This window comes from Bemisia tabaci, chromosome 3, assembly GCF_918797505.1.
Source record: "Bemisia tabaci chromosome 3, PGI_BMITA_v3".
Classification (NCBI taxonomy): Eukaryota; Metazoa; Arthropoda; class Insecta; order Hemiptera; family Aleyrodidae; genus Bemisia; species Bemisia tabaci.
The window spans coordinates 49565325-49582933 of NC_092795.1; the positions used below are offsets into that span (position 1 = coordinate 49565325).

The following is a 17609-nucleotide window of genomic DNA, read 5'->3' on the forward strand; positions in this document are numbered from 1 at the left end:
GTAGAAGAGAATTCATGAAATCCCCCTCCGTCCATCAAAAAATCTGCAACAGCAGCAGTTGTAGCTGAGAAAAACGACCGAGAAATCTTGCGTTGCTCAGCGAAATATCACCTTTCCTCTCCGTTCCACGGAACATCTACCCAGGCGAGGCAAAAATCGGAAAATACATCTAATTACTCCCGTATTGCCCAGAACAAACGCGAAAACAAAGTTGGAAACAGAAACCAACGCACCGAGTGACGAATAGAATAATTTGCGTACGAATACCCGCCTCTTCTCTTTTCCTCTCTCCAATCTGACGATTCGGAGTCGAAGCATACGCCAAGCCGGCATCTGGAAGTCAAATTTCCAAAGCATCAAGCGCGATAAACGCTACGTCAGATGAGTGCTGCGCGTGTGTGAGTAGCGCCGCGTGTGTGTGAGTGAGAGCGTGCACTGACGCACGGGAGTGGGGATAGAGCGCGCCGCGGTGCGGGGCGCGAGGGGAACCGGCGAAGCAGTTGGAGTAGCGACCGTTGGTTCACTCGTTCGTCAATTCGTAACCGCCTGTTCTTGCGTACGGAGTCGTCTCATCTCGTGGCGTGGCAGTTCTCTCGCTTTTGGATTACTTCTACAATGTGCATCTGTTTACCATCATTGACTTAATTTTGTGTGGATCATCGAAGTTGTTCTCCAGCTCCTTTGGATTATTTCCTCCTAGTGTTCACCTGAATTTGTGCGGTATTCTACCGGATTTTCGTTTCGATATTTTTGTGTGTGCTACCGTTTCAAAATGCGTCCGCGTATCTTATCGCCCCTCTTGATGTCCGAGTTTAATAAAATGATCTCGCTGCGCAACAGCAGTACGAGCACTGCTTCGGATCGCGTCGAACCGCGGCAGTTGATGCGCGTCAAGAAAAACCTTTTCGGTCCCGTGAATAGGGAGGACTCGCGAGTGTTCTGTGAAAACGAGTTGCGGGCGGTTTCGCAAAGCAGTTGCGAAAAGTGGAACTTCGACTTCAACGCCGAGAAACCCTTGGAAGTGCCGAATCCGCGATACCTCTGGGTCAAAGTTTCGCCGGGTGATTCGATACCCGAGTCCTACGGTCTCAAGCGATTGCCGTACCTTTCCAAAAACTCCATGTTGCTGGAACAGGAGAGGATAAGCTGCAATAACAACAACAATAACTTCGTCCTTGAAGACCTGAAAATGTCGGAAAAACAAACGCATATCACTGGTGAGTAAATTAATTACACGTGTTATTTATCGTAAAAATCTGCTCCATGAGAATTCTCTAACAAGCATTACTTCAATCACATGAGACATTGCAAAACTGATTAATTTTTTTATCACTGCTTCGAAGAGCGAGAGCGGACTTATTTTATCAAGTTGCATTATGCTTGATTTTTCCTGTTTGTCCCAGTAACAATACTGTATTCTAATGATGCGCTGGAAATGGAATAAACTCTTATTGCTGACCAAACTGCACACGATTTTCTCAGGCATTATCTTGCTTTTACTTATTTTTATTTTGTTTTATTTTATCCAGCTCTAAGGGCTACTGAGGGCAAGAATGGCAGCTAGTGTTATCTTGGTTTGAGTGAAATCAGTTCATTAGTTCACTCAATTTAACTTGCTCTCTCCATAATTTAATTTTCTCGCCACGCATGTTCAAGGCCAAATTTTCTTCTGTATTTTCCGCACATTTAGATATTTTTCGTAATATCACGAAATTCTCGACTTAACTGTAACATTTTTTCGAACTCGCGGCGATCACAACAACTGATAATTTCGGGCTCTGATCACATCCCTGTGTATATTCAAGACCTCTACTAATTCTTACTCTAAACTGTTATTTTCAACGTGAAATAATATGCATGCATGAATCTTGGAAATGTTTCATCCGTCTAATCTGGGTTTATGGTTTTCTTGAGGTTTTTAGCCTCTTCTCATCCTCAATAGGTGATAGCCCCCATAATTACTGTGTCGTGAGTTCGTAACGCTATTTTCTTTGCTTTTCTACCATTTGTAAATTCATTGGGAAAAAATCAATAACAGTTGATGTACAAACTTCTGAATGTAAACAATCCCGTTATCAAGATAAAATGAGCGGGCTCAGAGACCCAACACATATTAGCGCGAAGAATATTTTTTATGCGCTCCTTCTACGTTACCGATTTGAATTTCCGAGGTTTCTAACTAAATACTTGAAGTTTCCGCTTTACTTAGTAATAGCTCCGGTGACGCATTCTGTTTTAATTTTGACGTGGGTTTCCATCAATATTTTTGTACGAATTAATTTTCGATTTTATGAAAATTCTGTTTTGGTGGCACTCGGACTGAATCAAATTACTCACTCGTTAATTCGGTCTTTAATCGGATCTTTAAATCGAATTTCAGCTTAGTGTATTCAACCCGCATGGTCCTGGCGTGCTTCTTGCATTTTCGCCCAGTTATTAATCAAATCTTACATAGTTTTCGTCGTAAACTTGGAAGAAAAACCTGACGCGACTTTATTACACTTTCGATCATTTTTAAATTTTTAATTCCTTCGTTATACCTACCGCCAGTGCTGCGTCAATGCTGGTCAGCCGTTGTTTACTTGATTTTTGAAAGGTTCCGAGTGACAGCATGCGTTATCTCTCGAACTTGGGATCTGAAATTTCGGGTTTTCATAAAACACCGTGAATTTAATTGTGGTTCTTCTCGCTAAACATTTTTATGCCTTCTTAGTGTCCAGCAGCCTCAAGTAATGATCCCTGTAAATATAATATTTGTCGCCTGGCTTTTCTTTACACCGCTAAGTACAGACGGGACCCATGTTTATAATGTCTAGGAATTTTATTTTTAATGAAATACAGGGCAAACTATCTACATAATCGGAACTCCCAAATTTAGTTGTGCCGCGGCACAAAAAAATCGAAAATTCCATAAAAAGCAGATGAAAAAGTCGAATGCTCCAAGGAGATTATGACTCGTGCTTTGGGCACAGAGGTGGAAGGTCGGGAATAAAATCGAAATCATCATTCCGTCATTACCGGCTCATCATGGCGTTGGGGAGCTGACGGAAAGCTGCGTGACTCACTGTCGGGTGCCGCCACCTGGCGATTCCTCCGGGAACTAGTTCCTACTCGGCGTCGCGTTGTGAGCTTCACCTTGAGTTTTGAGTCACTCGCAATTCGCCGGCCGGCACGATGGTAATTGTATTTATCTTTCTTATCAGCGACGAGCTTTAAGCCTCGTTCCCGCTCATTAGAGTGTGTCTGTGGACTTTTTTATCCGTTCTCCTCTCCCACTTTTCTACAAGCCTGGTCGGCAGCGCGCCCGTCCCAAGTTCTGTACTATAACGGACTTGTTAAGTCGCCCAGATTACCGCCAAATTTCCGAAGAATTCACGTGGATCGGGAATTTCGTTCATGAAACCCATAAATGGGAGAGAAGGTCGGAGATATGCTCATGTGAAGGATAGCGTTAGCTATTAATAATCACTACAAATGTAAGCTAAATAGGGTGAGACCAGAATGCTTTATTAAAGGAAAGAATCATATCCTGGTGTTGCCTCACATTGAGTAAGGGCTCCTACTGTTTTAAAGGTTGGGATTAAGAACGGAGAGGTCGCTTCTAAAATGTTCACCACACAAGGGATAAGAATGAGGGGTGTCGTAAACATTTTCGCGGGGCGGAAGAATGCCTACCTTCATCCTACTAAGAGCGTTTCTTTGATTTATACTGTAGAATCAATGAAGGAATTGGGAGAATGGGTTTGCGCAAGTCTGAACAGAATATTTGCGGTTGCATCATCCTCTGCAATCCCGTGCGCGGCAGAAATCGCCCACGTGTTTAAAAGCCACGCCGTCCGTAGGGTGAGAAATGTCGGCGGATATACGATGGAACAGGAATACGAGTTCCTGGACAGTCAAAACGCCTTCAAATCTGCGCGTATGCAACACGGACATCCGTAGAGCCCGAATAGTTGTATCCAGGAGTTAATTGTTAAGTGTTGGTCACATTCGACACCAACTTAGGACGCTTTGCTCGTTCTGATACTAATCCTGAGCGGAGTGGTGTTTCCTCCCTTCCGTTGCGTAATTAATAATGCGTCGACGTTATCAACGCCGGAGAGGCAGCGACCAATTTGTAACGCCCGATAACGCCGGTCCTGCCACTTAAGTACACGTGCCCTGTTGCCTAGTCTCCGATTGTCGGATGGATATTCGAAGCGGGCGATCGCGCGGAGAATGAAGTGATTTCGCGCCACAATTTGGGTGACCGTGACACGTTCTCGGCCGCCATTCCGGCACATCTCGACCTCCGCCCGTCGGTGTCGCGGCGTGATAAGATAACGCCGCGCTACATTGTAGCGCCCCACCTACGTTGAGGTTTAATTTCACCGCGCTCTTGTCTCTTCCTTATCTCGGATGTAATGTAATTTTAGTGGGTGCCGTTCCTGTCTCGGCGTGCTTTTTCGTTAACCTGGCGTGTGGAGCGCGCCTTGCCGCGGCACTTATCGCGGTGCCGAATTTGTCGGTCCGCGTAAATTATTTCGGCTACCTATATTTGAAGATGAAGTGCCGTCGTTTCTGACTTCAATACAAGCTGGCACATGATGAGGAGAAATCGAACTGCATTTAGTAATAAGGAACTACATTTTCAGGCTCATTTGTTTCCCTATGCACGTGCGATTTTACGGATGGGTCTAAACTCGCAGTTCCTAATTTCAAAATGCTGTCTAATTAATGGCATATATGATTCTACAATGAGTCTCTCATTGGATAATTTAAGTCCACTTTAATTACTGGGAGTTGCAATAGTTGTTAATCATTGAATATCAATTTCGGAAAAATTGAGTGTGTTGAATGCTAATTTTCAATATGAAGATTATATTTCGATCAGCATGGGGTTCATTTCAGTCTGACGGTTTAGACCCCGCGTGGATGGGCGTCATTCGCCGTGTTTTTTTTTTTTTTTTTTAAGGAGTATATTCTCGAATAGTTTCGACAGTAATAAACTCCACATTTTGGCAGGTCCTAAAATTTCATCCCTTCAATTATCATTGCACTGAAATGCGATTTTAAGATGTTTCTTACCCTCATCGCACTTTTAAAAAAATATAAGTTTAATAAATAGTTTAATAATAAGTTTAAATAAAAACAAAAAAAAAAACTAAATTCAAATTAAAATTAAAATTGCATTCAAATACTCCATTTATGCTGAAAGGTAGCTCGATCCTCTCTTCTCAAGCAAAGATCTCGTTCCTCATGCAAAGAAGCAGAAGTTGCTGTCTGTCCGGCATGAGTTCGATTCGAAAAACGAGATCACGCTCTAACCGAGTGCCCGCGTTGAGTGTGAATTGTTTGCAGATCAACTCGCTCAACCTGATATCTAGATCAGACAGCCTGGAAACTGACACCTCTTCTCTTTCGCTTTCCCTTCCTCTCTCCGCTTTAGTGCACTTCGTTTACAACCACTCAATAGCGTGTTACAATATCAATTTTCGATAAGTTAATAAGTCCCAACTGCACCGTTTCTGAGAACTTGTCGTTGCACTCTTCGCCCTTTGGTTCTTCGTTTCGTTCGATCGTCCTCGAAACTGAGGTTCAAGGTCTACGCAGAGTGCTAAACGCAGAACAATTATTATCAATCGCGTTAGCGGTAATGATCATTCGGGAGCCGATAAATAGTAATCGCGAAAGGAATAGTTCTCCACACCCCTAAATATGAAATAATAGACTGTAAAAATTCAGTGTTGCGATTATTATTGATTTTTCCTCAATAAGTGACAACCGCGCTTTTCATATTCGGGCCCGTTCCCGAACGCAGTTATGGAAAATGTAACGGTCAAATGAATCATGGCTCACTCACCAGCGCGATATGGCGGCTTATCAGTCAGACATTTAGGGCATTTCCCATTTCAACGCTTATCCACTTCATTAAGTACCTGGTAACTGGTTACCTAAGTAGTTCATTCTTTTTTTCCCCACTCAACACGTGGCGTTGTTTAGAACAACAGTTCGCTTTGATTTAAACATGTTATTTGTGAGATACTGTTTTTCAAGTGGCTTAGACACACATGGAGTAAGAAAAAAACATCTCGCTCCAATATCAATAAAGCGAATGAGACTAGAAAAACGCCTGGAATTCGTCGTTCGTGTCCAGTCCGAACTGAACGGGGGTTTTGGCGCCTGGTGACAAGTTTGAAATATCCAAGCCGACCAACGGTGGTAGTGGAGAGGGGAGCAGTGCTCCCTCTGTCATGGTGATAGTGATTTCTTCTCTCTCCCGGAGCCAGCGTGTCCTAGGTTGTCTGTTAGCCTGACTGATTAATATTGATGAGTTTGGGGGGCTTTAACTATGAGTCGAGAGTCCATCGCTACCTTGCTCCTATGTCGTAGGACTAAGTTGGAATGGATGCGTCACAGCCAATCCCAGTCCATTTATTCCAAAATTTTCCCTCGCAAATGATCTGCCTTTTAAACCTATGGAAAAGGATCGATAAACCGGGTGTTCGCTGCAAACACCTTCATAATCGATTTTTTACCGCAGGTTCAAGTGAGGAAATAACATCTATAATCGATCATTAACGCTTCGCCACATTGGAACATATTTCAATCAAAATCACTACAGCATAATTATGTATATTTGCTCCCACTTCGTCGATGTGACGTCAGTATGTACTCAAAATTTGCTCGCTTATTTTGCGAATAACTACCGCTCTTGTACGTAACCCAGTCCGAAAAATATACACCGCGAATTTCAATCAGTAATATTTTGATGCTCAGCGATTGTGTGCATTCGCATCTTTTATCATTCGCTCTCCCCTCCTTCCTGCGGTCCTGCCAGGGCTTGTCTGCAATGGAACGAACCCATTAGCTAACTAGGCCAAGAGGAAGCGCGCAAAGCTTGGGTCCGCGACCGCCTCAACATCGGGCCAATGCCCCCTTCACAGTGTTGCAAAATTATTTTCTAAATCACCGCATTACGTATCCTCTTTCCGTGTAACAGTCTGATTTCTGTCCACCACATGGTAACGATGGCAGTCGTCAAATTGATGCCAAAATCCGCCCCGGTTCGAGAGATCGTAAAACACGACCTTTTCTGCGTACGCAGCCTACATTGTAGTCGTTCTCCACCGTTGAAGAAAGACGACAAGGAGAGGGAGTTGGAGAAACCGCGGGAGATAATTCGATCTGTGGTATTTTGTTTGGCTTTTTTTTCCTAGCATTTTTTTTTGCATATCGAGTTTTGGCGCGTAGTGTTGCGAGTGGGTACAAAAAACGAGGCGATAAAAACGATGTGTGAAGAAAACGTACGCAGTCGGAAGATGATGCGCGCGTCAAACCACGCATCCGCGGTGTCAGGGACCTTTGGGCTTTCTGGGTCGACGACCTCTGTGTTTGGTTCGCCGGCTTGGCTTCACGCCGTGTTTTGGCTTGACGTTGTCGATTTTTGTGCCAAAATTCCGTTGGAGTGCCATCGGGAAGCTTGCAAATTGGCGATCTTTTTCTACGGTGGTTAGATGGTTTTTCGCACGATTTGGCAGTGGCGAGGTTGGAATCGTAACTTGTCAAATATTTGCGAGGCTCCAAAAACGCGCCAGGCTCAAGTTCCGCAATGTTATCGAAACCGTAGCGTATTTTACTCGGAGTTTTTATTATCTCGCTCTCCGATTCTCTGAGCTTCTTGGAGTGCCGAATTCTTCACATACCAATATCTCGGATAAGTTAATTTTATTTCTCAATCGAACTCGGGGTTTCCTCCAATACGGTGGCACGATTTTTTTATTCGTGATGAGTCATTTGCGATGAGAAACCTCCATGTCCTTCTCGCTGAAACAGGAAGACTTTTTTGTGTCTTGCATAAGAATCTATATATTTTAGCTGTCGATATACTTTACCATAAATGTAGAAAATAGTTCACAATAGTGCATCTGGATTAATTTAGAAATCTTGACCTAATTTGCAAGAACTCGGAACAGCAAGAATACGCACCACGTAATCGTCCTGAACCATCCTTAAGATAATTTTATTTACTTAGTTATAAGTTGCTTATCAACCATCATCAGGCGAATTGCAGTCTTACTTATCTCTCTAATTCACCCTCTGCCGCACCAGATAACATTGCACACATGTGCAGGGATCGCACAAATATATTGTCCCTGAATGCATCCAAGAATTTCTGATTCAGCACCAGACACGCCTGGTGGTGCACCAAGCACGATTGCCTTTCGACGCTAATTTTGGCGGGAAATCAGCTCGACCACCTGCGATTCCTCATAAGAAAGTATCATATTACCGCGACGAGGTGTCTGGCTGCGAACTTATCAAGCTTTAAAGAGTTTCGAATCAGCTGAAATGGCTTTCGCGGGTAACAGGAGGTGGTTTTGCGAAGAGGAGAGCCGGCCGGCGCGGCATGGCGGTGAACGTTCGCCGGTAGCCTACTGATTTAATGCGACCAGTAGTAGGCAGAATCCCGTTACGGATACCTTCAAACCCGCCCGGGGCGCCCGGCCAAGGTCCAATCCCAGAGCCCGCGCTCCGCTGTGCTCTGCCAACCTCCGCTCCGCAAATTTCACTCTTCAGCGTCGATAACGATCGCCGAGTAAAATTCGTGACCGCCTTTTTAATTCGCTCGCGCGTTGTTAGAGGAAGGCGGGATGGTCTTGTGGATTATTTCAGCGTACTCCGAGGAATTGGAGCTCTAATCGAGGCTCACTTTTCCGCGAGAAAGATGCGATTTGGAAATCAGGTCCTTTGCGCTTTATTTTCGAACTAAGTTAAGTAGGGCAGATTCTCCCTTTTCAATTAAGACTACATTTTACAGTAAAAACCACCTTTTTACCGAATCTGAAAAATAATATTTCTGCGCAATGAACTGGAAAAAAAACACATTGGATCTAGAGTCCAGACTCTTAAAAACATCGACAAGAAAAAATACTCTCGATTCAGTCGGATTTTTGCTTAAATCAAGAACCAAGCCTCAAGAGTTTGATCGGATTTCTTTTTGATTTAAGCTTAAATCTGATTGAATCAAGAGTAGTTTTTCTTGTCAATGTTTTCAAGAGCCTGGACTCTAGATCCAATGTGTTTTTTTTTCCTGTGTCTAACGAAGAGCTCATTTTTGTTGGCTCTAAAATGAGCCGAAAGAGTTTGTTCCTTAATACGTAATGGGGTCCAATACTTATCGTTAGGTAACGGTAATCTACTTAAGTCCTTTGGAACATCTCCCCCTCATCTTTGCTTTCATTCCTTTTTCGAGCGGCGGCTGGTGCTAAAACCTCTCATTAAAAAAATTACGTTCGGCGGATTTTCAATCATGGCAAGGTGTAGCCATTCTACTGAAAGTGTTACGAAACGGTACTCTTTGAGTAATAGTTCACCCGAAGATCGTCCCAAGAGGAATGTTTTACGACCAGGTGTTTTCAGGAACACGGGGAGGCGGAAAAGTCCGATCCCAGCGGGAGAGAAGGAAGGCGGAGAACTGGTCCAACCGCGGCGGGCCGGCAAAAATGCTGCGCAAACCGCTATTTCAGGTGCTCGGATGACTCCGGCCCGCGAAATGTGCGTGCGAATTTTCTCCCCAAGTCCCCAACGGCCGTCATTTCTCACGGTATCGCGATTCGCTCCACATGCTGCCCAAACGAATCCAAACTCCGTTATGATGAAACACCGGGCGATGTTGCCAGTTTCCTTTTCGAAATTGATTAGTTCACCACACTTTTAAAAATTTAGGAGTGAAATTCCGTGCCGGAGTCTACATAAAGCCCAAAAACCCCGAGTGATATAGATGCGGAGCGAAATCCATACTCCTTACGGAGTGACACATATTATTACGGAACGGAATCTGCTCGTTTTTGTAGGGTCTTACGCTTTTATGGTGCTTACTTCGCTTCGCATTCATAAAAACTGAGATTTTTAAGATTTTGGGCGCTATACAGACTCCGGCATCGAAGTTCGCTCCTGAATTTTGAATTCTATAAGAGGCTTTTAATTAAGTATGAAGAAGAGTGTCATGTATGTCACTCGGAAGTCTTTTTGTTTCAAGAGGATATCGCCATGACGGAAGTTCGAGTCGCATAATACAAGTGTACGGAATAGGAGTTGCTGTTCTGGAGCCCCGTTTATTCGGGAAAATATGACCTCGAACTTGGAGACTCAAAAAAGTTGACCTTGTGACATCGCGGCAACCCTGAAACACACACGCGAGACCAGGAACGGGAGGCCCCCGAAGAAAAGGGTTACCCCGAGATGAGCCAGTTTCGAAATCGTCCCCTGGGAGCGGGCAAAGGGTGGAGGCTGGAGGCCCGAAAAATAATTTCACCCGGAGAGGGCTGGCTTTGTGTCGTTGATTAATATACATGTTTTGAGTTACTGTCCCCCTGGCTCCCACCCCTTTCGGGCCTCAAGAGCCAGCGGGCCATCGCCGTGTCTCGGAGAAAAAAAATTAATCTTCGGGGTCAAAACTCTTTCACGCTTTCTCCGGCGTGTCTTCGATTTATTTTCACTGAATTAAATTTTGGAGAGGTCGTGGAATTTTTGTATCTCATCTCTCCATTTGCCTTTGTTCGCTCGTGTCTTTTGACACGCGGGTGAAAGTTTTGAATGCGCGTCTGATCGCCTTGAAGTGCCCTTTTTGTGCCGTACCAACGTCTTCCTCGAGCGTTTCGACCTCTTCATATTAGCTCTGAATTCGGATTTAATAGACTCCGAATAAGTTGTGAAGTGCCTTTGTATCCTTGAATAATGCCGTTTTCGGCTCGGGATATTTGTGGGAATGAATCGGTTGGAATTCGAAAGGAGAGAAATAAATCCTACGAATTTATTTATAGTATGCAGCCCTTATTGTAAGTCTCACCCGAGCTTTTTTATGAAGAAGGAATTTCTACGAGTTGTGACAGTCCTTTAAGTAAGTTGTGACAGAAACTAGCACCTGGGGAAAAATGTAATGAGGCGTAATAAGACCAAAGGCCTCCTGCATGTTCAGCTATCGTACTTTTTTCATCGCGTTCAGCTTCTGTTACCTTGCAGGCTGAGGGCTGCCTAACTTCGCGTATTAACGTCCTTTCTCGTGTTGTTTTTGTACGAAAATGCGTGGATTCCCCGAGTGATCTGCGCATTCAACATATCTCACACGAATTGTGCCCAGAAAAAACGCCTGCAATGTTTTGTGTAGGCCATCAGCATGTTATCGGAGCACGAATAGTTGCTGCTTTGAATTTACGTAGATAAGCCCCGATGGCAAAACGCCCGCAATTTTTCGTGTATGCAATCAGCACTACTCTGGAACACGAATAGTTGCTTCCCTGATCTCGTCAACCTTGAGTTGCTTTTGTTCAGCGAAACAAAAACCCTTTTCATCATATTGAACCTTCTCTAACGCATGAGCACCTGCAAGAGTGCACCGAAAACGAAAATAGTGGTTTCTCTTGATGGGTTTTAATGCGATGCCGTGATTATTAATCAATCCTTGCCTTTCTTTCAAAATTTGATTTACCAATCACTCGTTGCTACAAGGCTTTAGCAGGCTGCAGAGTCTTCCCAATAGTGTTCTCTGCAGGTGGTTCGAAGCTTGAAAAAGCTGCCACGAGCCAGCGCATCCTGCGGACCGAGCTTCGTCGAGCCCGCGTTGGCTCTCGGCCATCGTGACCGTCACCGTTGCCTTGTCTCGGTGTAAAAAAAGAACTCGCCCTCTCGCACTGAATATCATCAGGCGAATTTTTCTCTCGATCTGGCGAGCGCGCTGCTGGCCGTAGTAATTACGTGCCCGCAGGACGCGAGGTTCGTACGGCAGAGGGGGCGGGGGAATGGTTGTAGTAGTAGTGAAGAAGAAAAAGACGTCCGTAATCCTGGCGTGCCCTACGCTGCAGCGGGGGATCGGGGGGGGGGGGGGGGGGCTCAGGAGGATACCCACAGGGGCTCGAGTCTACGAGGGGGCGAAGCAGAAGAGTCATGGTCGAGCGCTGTTGCGGGTTTTTGAGGTTGCCCTGATTTTTCGGAGCTTGGAGGGTTTGGTCCAGTCAGACCGAACTCACGAGCGCCCAAAAACTAAAAACTAAGCTGTTACACTGGACAAAAATAGGAGGGAATGTGCTGGTACAGAATTTTTAAGTATGAGAAATCAATTTAAGCAATATTTTACCTAAAACATTTATTAAGTATGTTAACGCGCTGAATAATTATCAAGTTGAGAAGGTAGCAAAAATTTGAGATGAGCCTGGTAGAATTTATGTATGTATGTTGACAATATATTCCTTTCTTTTTTATATAGAATCATCAGCTTAACTAAGTAGATACCCACTTCCTTCAAGACAGTGTCATTAAAAGGGGGAAAAAAATTCGGCGACTTTTGCCCCATTTTCCTTACTAAGTCTAGTTAGTCCAACTCGCAGTATTTGTGACAATATTAAGAAGCTCAGAACTTTTAAGCTTTCAATTTGGAAATTTTGGCTCTTACGATGACTATATTAATAAGCTTTTACGGTGCTTCAAATCACTAAGTTTGAAAATGTGACGCCGCTGCATGTAGCTGTCCGGGGCAATGGACTTGGACGTCCCAGCTTGAATAGGATAGGTACAAGAGGAGGGTTTTTTTTATTTTTTTACCAACCGAGGCTTATTCTTCCTTCTCCTTTCTCTCTCCTTTGATCGTATCTTCTTTTCTTCTGGAACACGTGTGTTCCTCAGCCTCGCTCGCTGCATGCCCCCTCCCCCTGCCTCCTTTCCACCCTTCATTTCACTTATCCTGTCCGGTTCGCCTCTCCCCGATATAATCTTCCTGCCCCCACCCCGCTCCTCCGCATGTCCCTCAGGACTAAATTGTCACCCGCGTTGCCATTCCAGGCGATAATTATCCGCTTTTCGGGAGAAAATTCTGGCTCCGGTCACATAAACGGCATCGATGGTTACCCTGCTCGTGGCTTGAGGTTTTGTTTTTACTAACAAATGGTTTGTTTACTAGGTAATACGTTTTCGAAGTCGCATTGCGCAGGCGCCCCTCTTTCACGCTGATTTTTCTTTTTTTTCTGTCCTTATTTTCTTCCGCAAAGTAAGCAAGACAGATGTTCCGGTACCATGTGTGGCCGTTTCGACCGCGATGGTCGGCTCTTGCGCCGTTCTTGAATAATAATCACGCGCGTGTACCTACTTCCAATAGCATTTTTGCTTTCTCGGAATTTTTTTCCCCCTTAAAAAATGGACAAAGGCATTACGGGCCACAATTCGTCGTTTCTCACACGAAAGAACGTAACTGCATTTCAATGTTGCCATATTTTTCCGCACAAATTTTATTTTTTACCGGGAGAATCTACAGCATTTCTAATTGAAAATTTTACCGATTTTTCCTCTGATCCCATGCAAAATTCGCAATATTTTTAGACGAAAATCGTACGGATACATTCTTGTAAAATCTCTTATTGTTAAAGCCAATTTGGCAACCTTGGAATGGAGTTACGTTCCCTTGTGGGGAAAACGTCTAGGTAATTACGGCATAATTGAGTCGTAAAAATTTTTCGGGTTTATGCTTAAGGAGCTTTGTTATGGTCATGTTACACTTTAACTTTTCATGGATTCTTTATTCACCTAGAAGAGTTTTTAAGCGGTTTTCTAACGAAGTATTTTCTTTTTTTCTGTTGCAGACTACATGAAGACGCGAAAGAGGCGCATCTCGGCGTCAGCCAAAATCGTCGAAGTTGTTGACCAGGAGGACCAAAGCCCGCGAAAGCGAGCAAGGAGTCTCACCGTCGGCAACTCAAATTAAATTCCATGAAGATCTCTCCTTTCATGAAGATCTCCAGAATGACCGACTCTATAGATGAACGTGGATAACAAGTGTATAAACGGATTCCCCGGCTGTATAGTTTGAATCGTATCTTGTTAATGACATTGAATTTATGGTGCTCAAATTATCGTGTAAATAGTGGTTCTGTACAGAATTTACGAATTTGATGTTGGATAATCGGAACGGGATCGGAAAGCCTTGCTGAATCACAAGAGTGCAAGTTCATCTTCATTAGAGAAGGTCGTGTTTAATTATTGCTGTTACTTTAAAAATCGAAAAAAGAAGAAAAAAATTGTTTTATGTTTGAACTCAAAGAGTTTGTTAGATTTATATTCTGTAATTTTTTTTCTAGTTCTCTCCCCTCTGCCTCAATTAGGTTTTTGTTCTCTCGTTCATCAGATTTTTTTCCCCCAAGTAGAGATCTAATTTTCTCTCCTCATCTGTTTTCTTTAAAAATGGTCAAGTACTCTTTAATTGTGAGACTGAGTAGATCGAGTTTCCAGAGTGGTTGCTTTCCCCCCCCCCCCTTTTTTTACCCCCAGATTCTTGCAAAAAGGAATTCGTTTCTTTCAGTCCTGATACCTCAGGGTATAATTTCATTTAATAGGTACTACTAGAGAAATAAATGGGTACCTAGCAAACAGAATGTTTAAAATTGCTTGTTAGAAGCTCAAAATCTCCAGTTTAAAACCACGTTCTTTTCAATCTATATTTACAGTACACAATTTGAATTGTAATTGAATCTTATCATCACTGTATCATCGTCTTTCAAGTGTTTCATCCATCAATTTAATCATTAACTTTATCTGTTTGTCAAGACTTGAACTTGATTTTCAGTTCATTGGATATATTATGAAAATCTTTAAGTTCTGTCTAAATCGTACCTCATCGCTGTATTTCAATCATTATCGAATTTAATTTTTGGTTTATTAATTGCATATATTTTGAACAGTACCTATGTAATTGAATTCTAAGTTGGTATTATATTACCTTTCCATCTTAATGCATATTTTATGAGGTATGAAAGTTGGACCGTATCTTTCCTGCTGGATTCAATCTCTGTAGTTTTTGAAAAAATACTTCAGATTCTATAGAAAAATTCAAACCTCAGGGTATGCTTAAGAATGAAGATTTTAATGTTCTAAAAGACAGTTTCTGTTTTTCTTCACAAAAAAGTATGTAACATCTATTTAGTGTAATTTTCCCCTCTTTGATCGAACGTTCGAGACTACCCTGTGTTCTTAATGTTTTCTATCATGATCTAGTTTTCAAGTCCACATTTGAGTTTGACTTTGGATACTTCCCCTTAAACACTGTTTCAACCAGTATCTACTCTTGACGATAATTCTTTAAAAATTAAGACACATTTTCAATGATTTTGGTACAGTTTGATGATACCATTTTTAGTTTTCATTCATTTTTAGTTTCTCCCCCTTCTTATTTCATAATTCTACCCCGCAATCATTTTGTACGTTTTATTATTGTATTTCGTTTTGATCTCTCAGACAAAACTAACGAAATGTCCTCTTGTTATGTTTCTTTTTCAATTTTCATCTCTAATTGAATTTGTTCTACATTTCATTATAAACGCCATTACATATCCATCACAGACGTCTTGTCTTCCGAACGAAGAGAATTATTCAGCCTTCCTAACTTGTCTACTCAAGCCTAGAGAATTAAATATTGCACAACTGAACTTTCGAATTAATGCCATGTGGATCCGTGGTTAAATCTGAAGACAAGACCGTTTCTGTGTAATGCCTTTTTTCAATCATTTAGGGTCTTCTCCGTCTTTCTTCTTTACTTCTGTTAATTTAAATCAGTAATTTATTCTCTAATTAAATTTGAGTTAATTTATTAATGTTCGTAGATGGTAGATTTCTCAGTTATTCACTCCAGATCTCAAATATTGATCCAAGCTAATGCTTTCAGCAAACGTCCAAAGAATAGGTAGCTCTTTCAAAACCAGCAAATTGGCACTAAAGTTGATTCACCGCCGCCTTCCCCAAAAATATTTTTTTACAGTTCTTAATTTCACCGACTAAAGCACCTCTTTTTTTTTCAAAAACCCCGCATAAAAATTTATTGTCTTTACAATCACTCGCTCAACCTATAGTCTCAGTCTAAATAAATGTCAACCTTTTTTCTAACAGTCGGTTTTGATGTCCCCATCATTTTCTTCATGCAGCTCATGTGCCAAATTTCGGATCAAAATTTGATTAAGAGCATCTAATACTTGTATTTGTTGCGTGTATGCTGTTAAGTTTCTCTTTATTGTCACAAAATCTCATCTCTCCAAAGATAATTTAATGAGTACAAAATTATTTTAAAGTCTGAGAAGACTTGAGCCCACTGAGCTTTCATACTTAAGTTTATGTTCGACAATCTTTGTGGCTTGATTTATGAAAACGGAGCAGCCAATAAAACATCTTGCAGGCTATGTCACTCACTCCAAAGCCAACTTTTAGTTTCAAAAGTATCTTCGGGCTGTTCACAGAAGCATAAACTCGCTACAAGATTACGTAGCTTCATTCGAAAATTGTCAATGGAAACACCTGGAATGCTTAAACGCTATCCTAGAATAAAGTTTTTGAAAACTGAAATCGTTTGAAGTAACGATCCAAGATCTCAGTAATTTTGTATTTGTTTGTTTTTGTATTTCTTTTTCCAAAAAAAAATCAAGTTTGTTTGATTTCTCAAATCAGAAGTTGAATAATTGAGTTAGTTGATTAACGTAGAATCAATCATGCGCCTGATGTGGTGTCGTTTAAAATAGCGGTCAAGAAGAAAATAAAATATAAATTAAAGAAAGAAGAAACACGTTCTTGTTTTGTATTGAACATTTGTTTAAAACTCTGTGATGTATTAATATTGATCTCAATATTTTGTTTTTAATTTTTAGAGTTTTAAAAAAACAAAATTTGTAGGTACATGTTTTATTATCTAGGCCGATATTTGATTGAATGTGTGTGCTCCACAGCGCACGCGTTAGATACTTATGTATGCAGATACTTGTATACATAGTCAGGCAAATAATCGGGATTTGAATGTGAACGGTGTATATACAGTGTAAATAATACTTGTCAGGTGTTTATTTTCATTGCCCTGTTCGCAATAGTTGCTTTTCTGTACTCGTTCTGTCACTTGAAGATAAAGAAGATTCAATATTTAGCGAGTGCCGATCAACGCACTTTTTCTTTTTTGACTCTTATACTTGTTTTTCTCTCTGCCTCCTCATCTTTCGCGACAGCGTTTATGCTCTCGTGCAGAAAATTCAAAGTTAAAGTAATGATAATGACTGGTATTCTAGAATTATTCCGCTTTTGTTGGGAACTTTCCTTTTGGAATAATATAGTCCGTCCATGTTCAGATCCCATTGTTGCTTTTTCAAATAGTTTAGATTGTATTAATGTTTCATAGCTTAATTGGTTCTATTTCTTCTTCTCTCGTCTTTGTAGCCTGTTAGAATTGAATTATTTTAAGTTATTATGTTTTTTCAGAAGTATATAAAATATGATTCAAATTTAAATACATTTATAAATTAATCAGATATTTTCTCTTGTTTCTTCGATTCCTCCTCCTTGCCCGCCCACAAACAAATTTTATCATCAGAATTTAAAAAAAAAAAAAAAAAAAAAAAAAAAAAAAAAATAAATTATAAAGTTCAAAAGCGACCCATCTTGGAAAAATGAAGTTTTCCAGAAGACAGTAAAAGCAGAAAAGGAGTGTCTACGCAATAGAATAACAAAAAAAAAAACTCGGGTTGGGTCGTTTTCAAACTGGATGATTTAACTATCATCACCTATGCCGAGAAATACACATAGTGGTTCTTTACAGAAACCATCTCTGATTCATA

The 17609-nt window shown here is 41.6% G+C and overlaps 1 protein-coding gene across 1 annotated transcript; it reads left to right on the plus strand.

Annotated features, from left to right (window-relative positions):
* Positions 1 to 499: 499 nt before the first annotated feature.
* Positions 500 to 17303, plus strand: dap (cyclin-dependent kinase inhibitor dacapo). The gene is made up of 2 exons (XM_019041695.2): positions 500 to 1217; positions 13611 to 17303. Exons 1-2 carry the CDS (start codon positions 773 to 775, stop codon positions 13730 to 13732), a joined length of 567 nt encoding a protein of 188 aa, XP_018897240.2. The 5' UTR covers positions 500 to 772; the 3' UTR covers positions 13733 to 17303.
* The last annotated feature ends 306 nt before the right edge of the window (positions 17304 to 17609 follow it).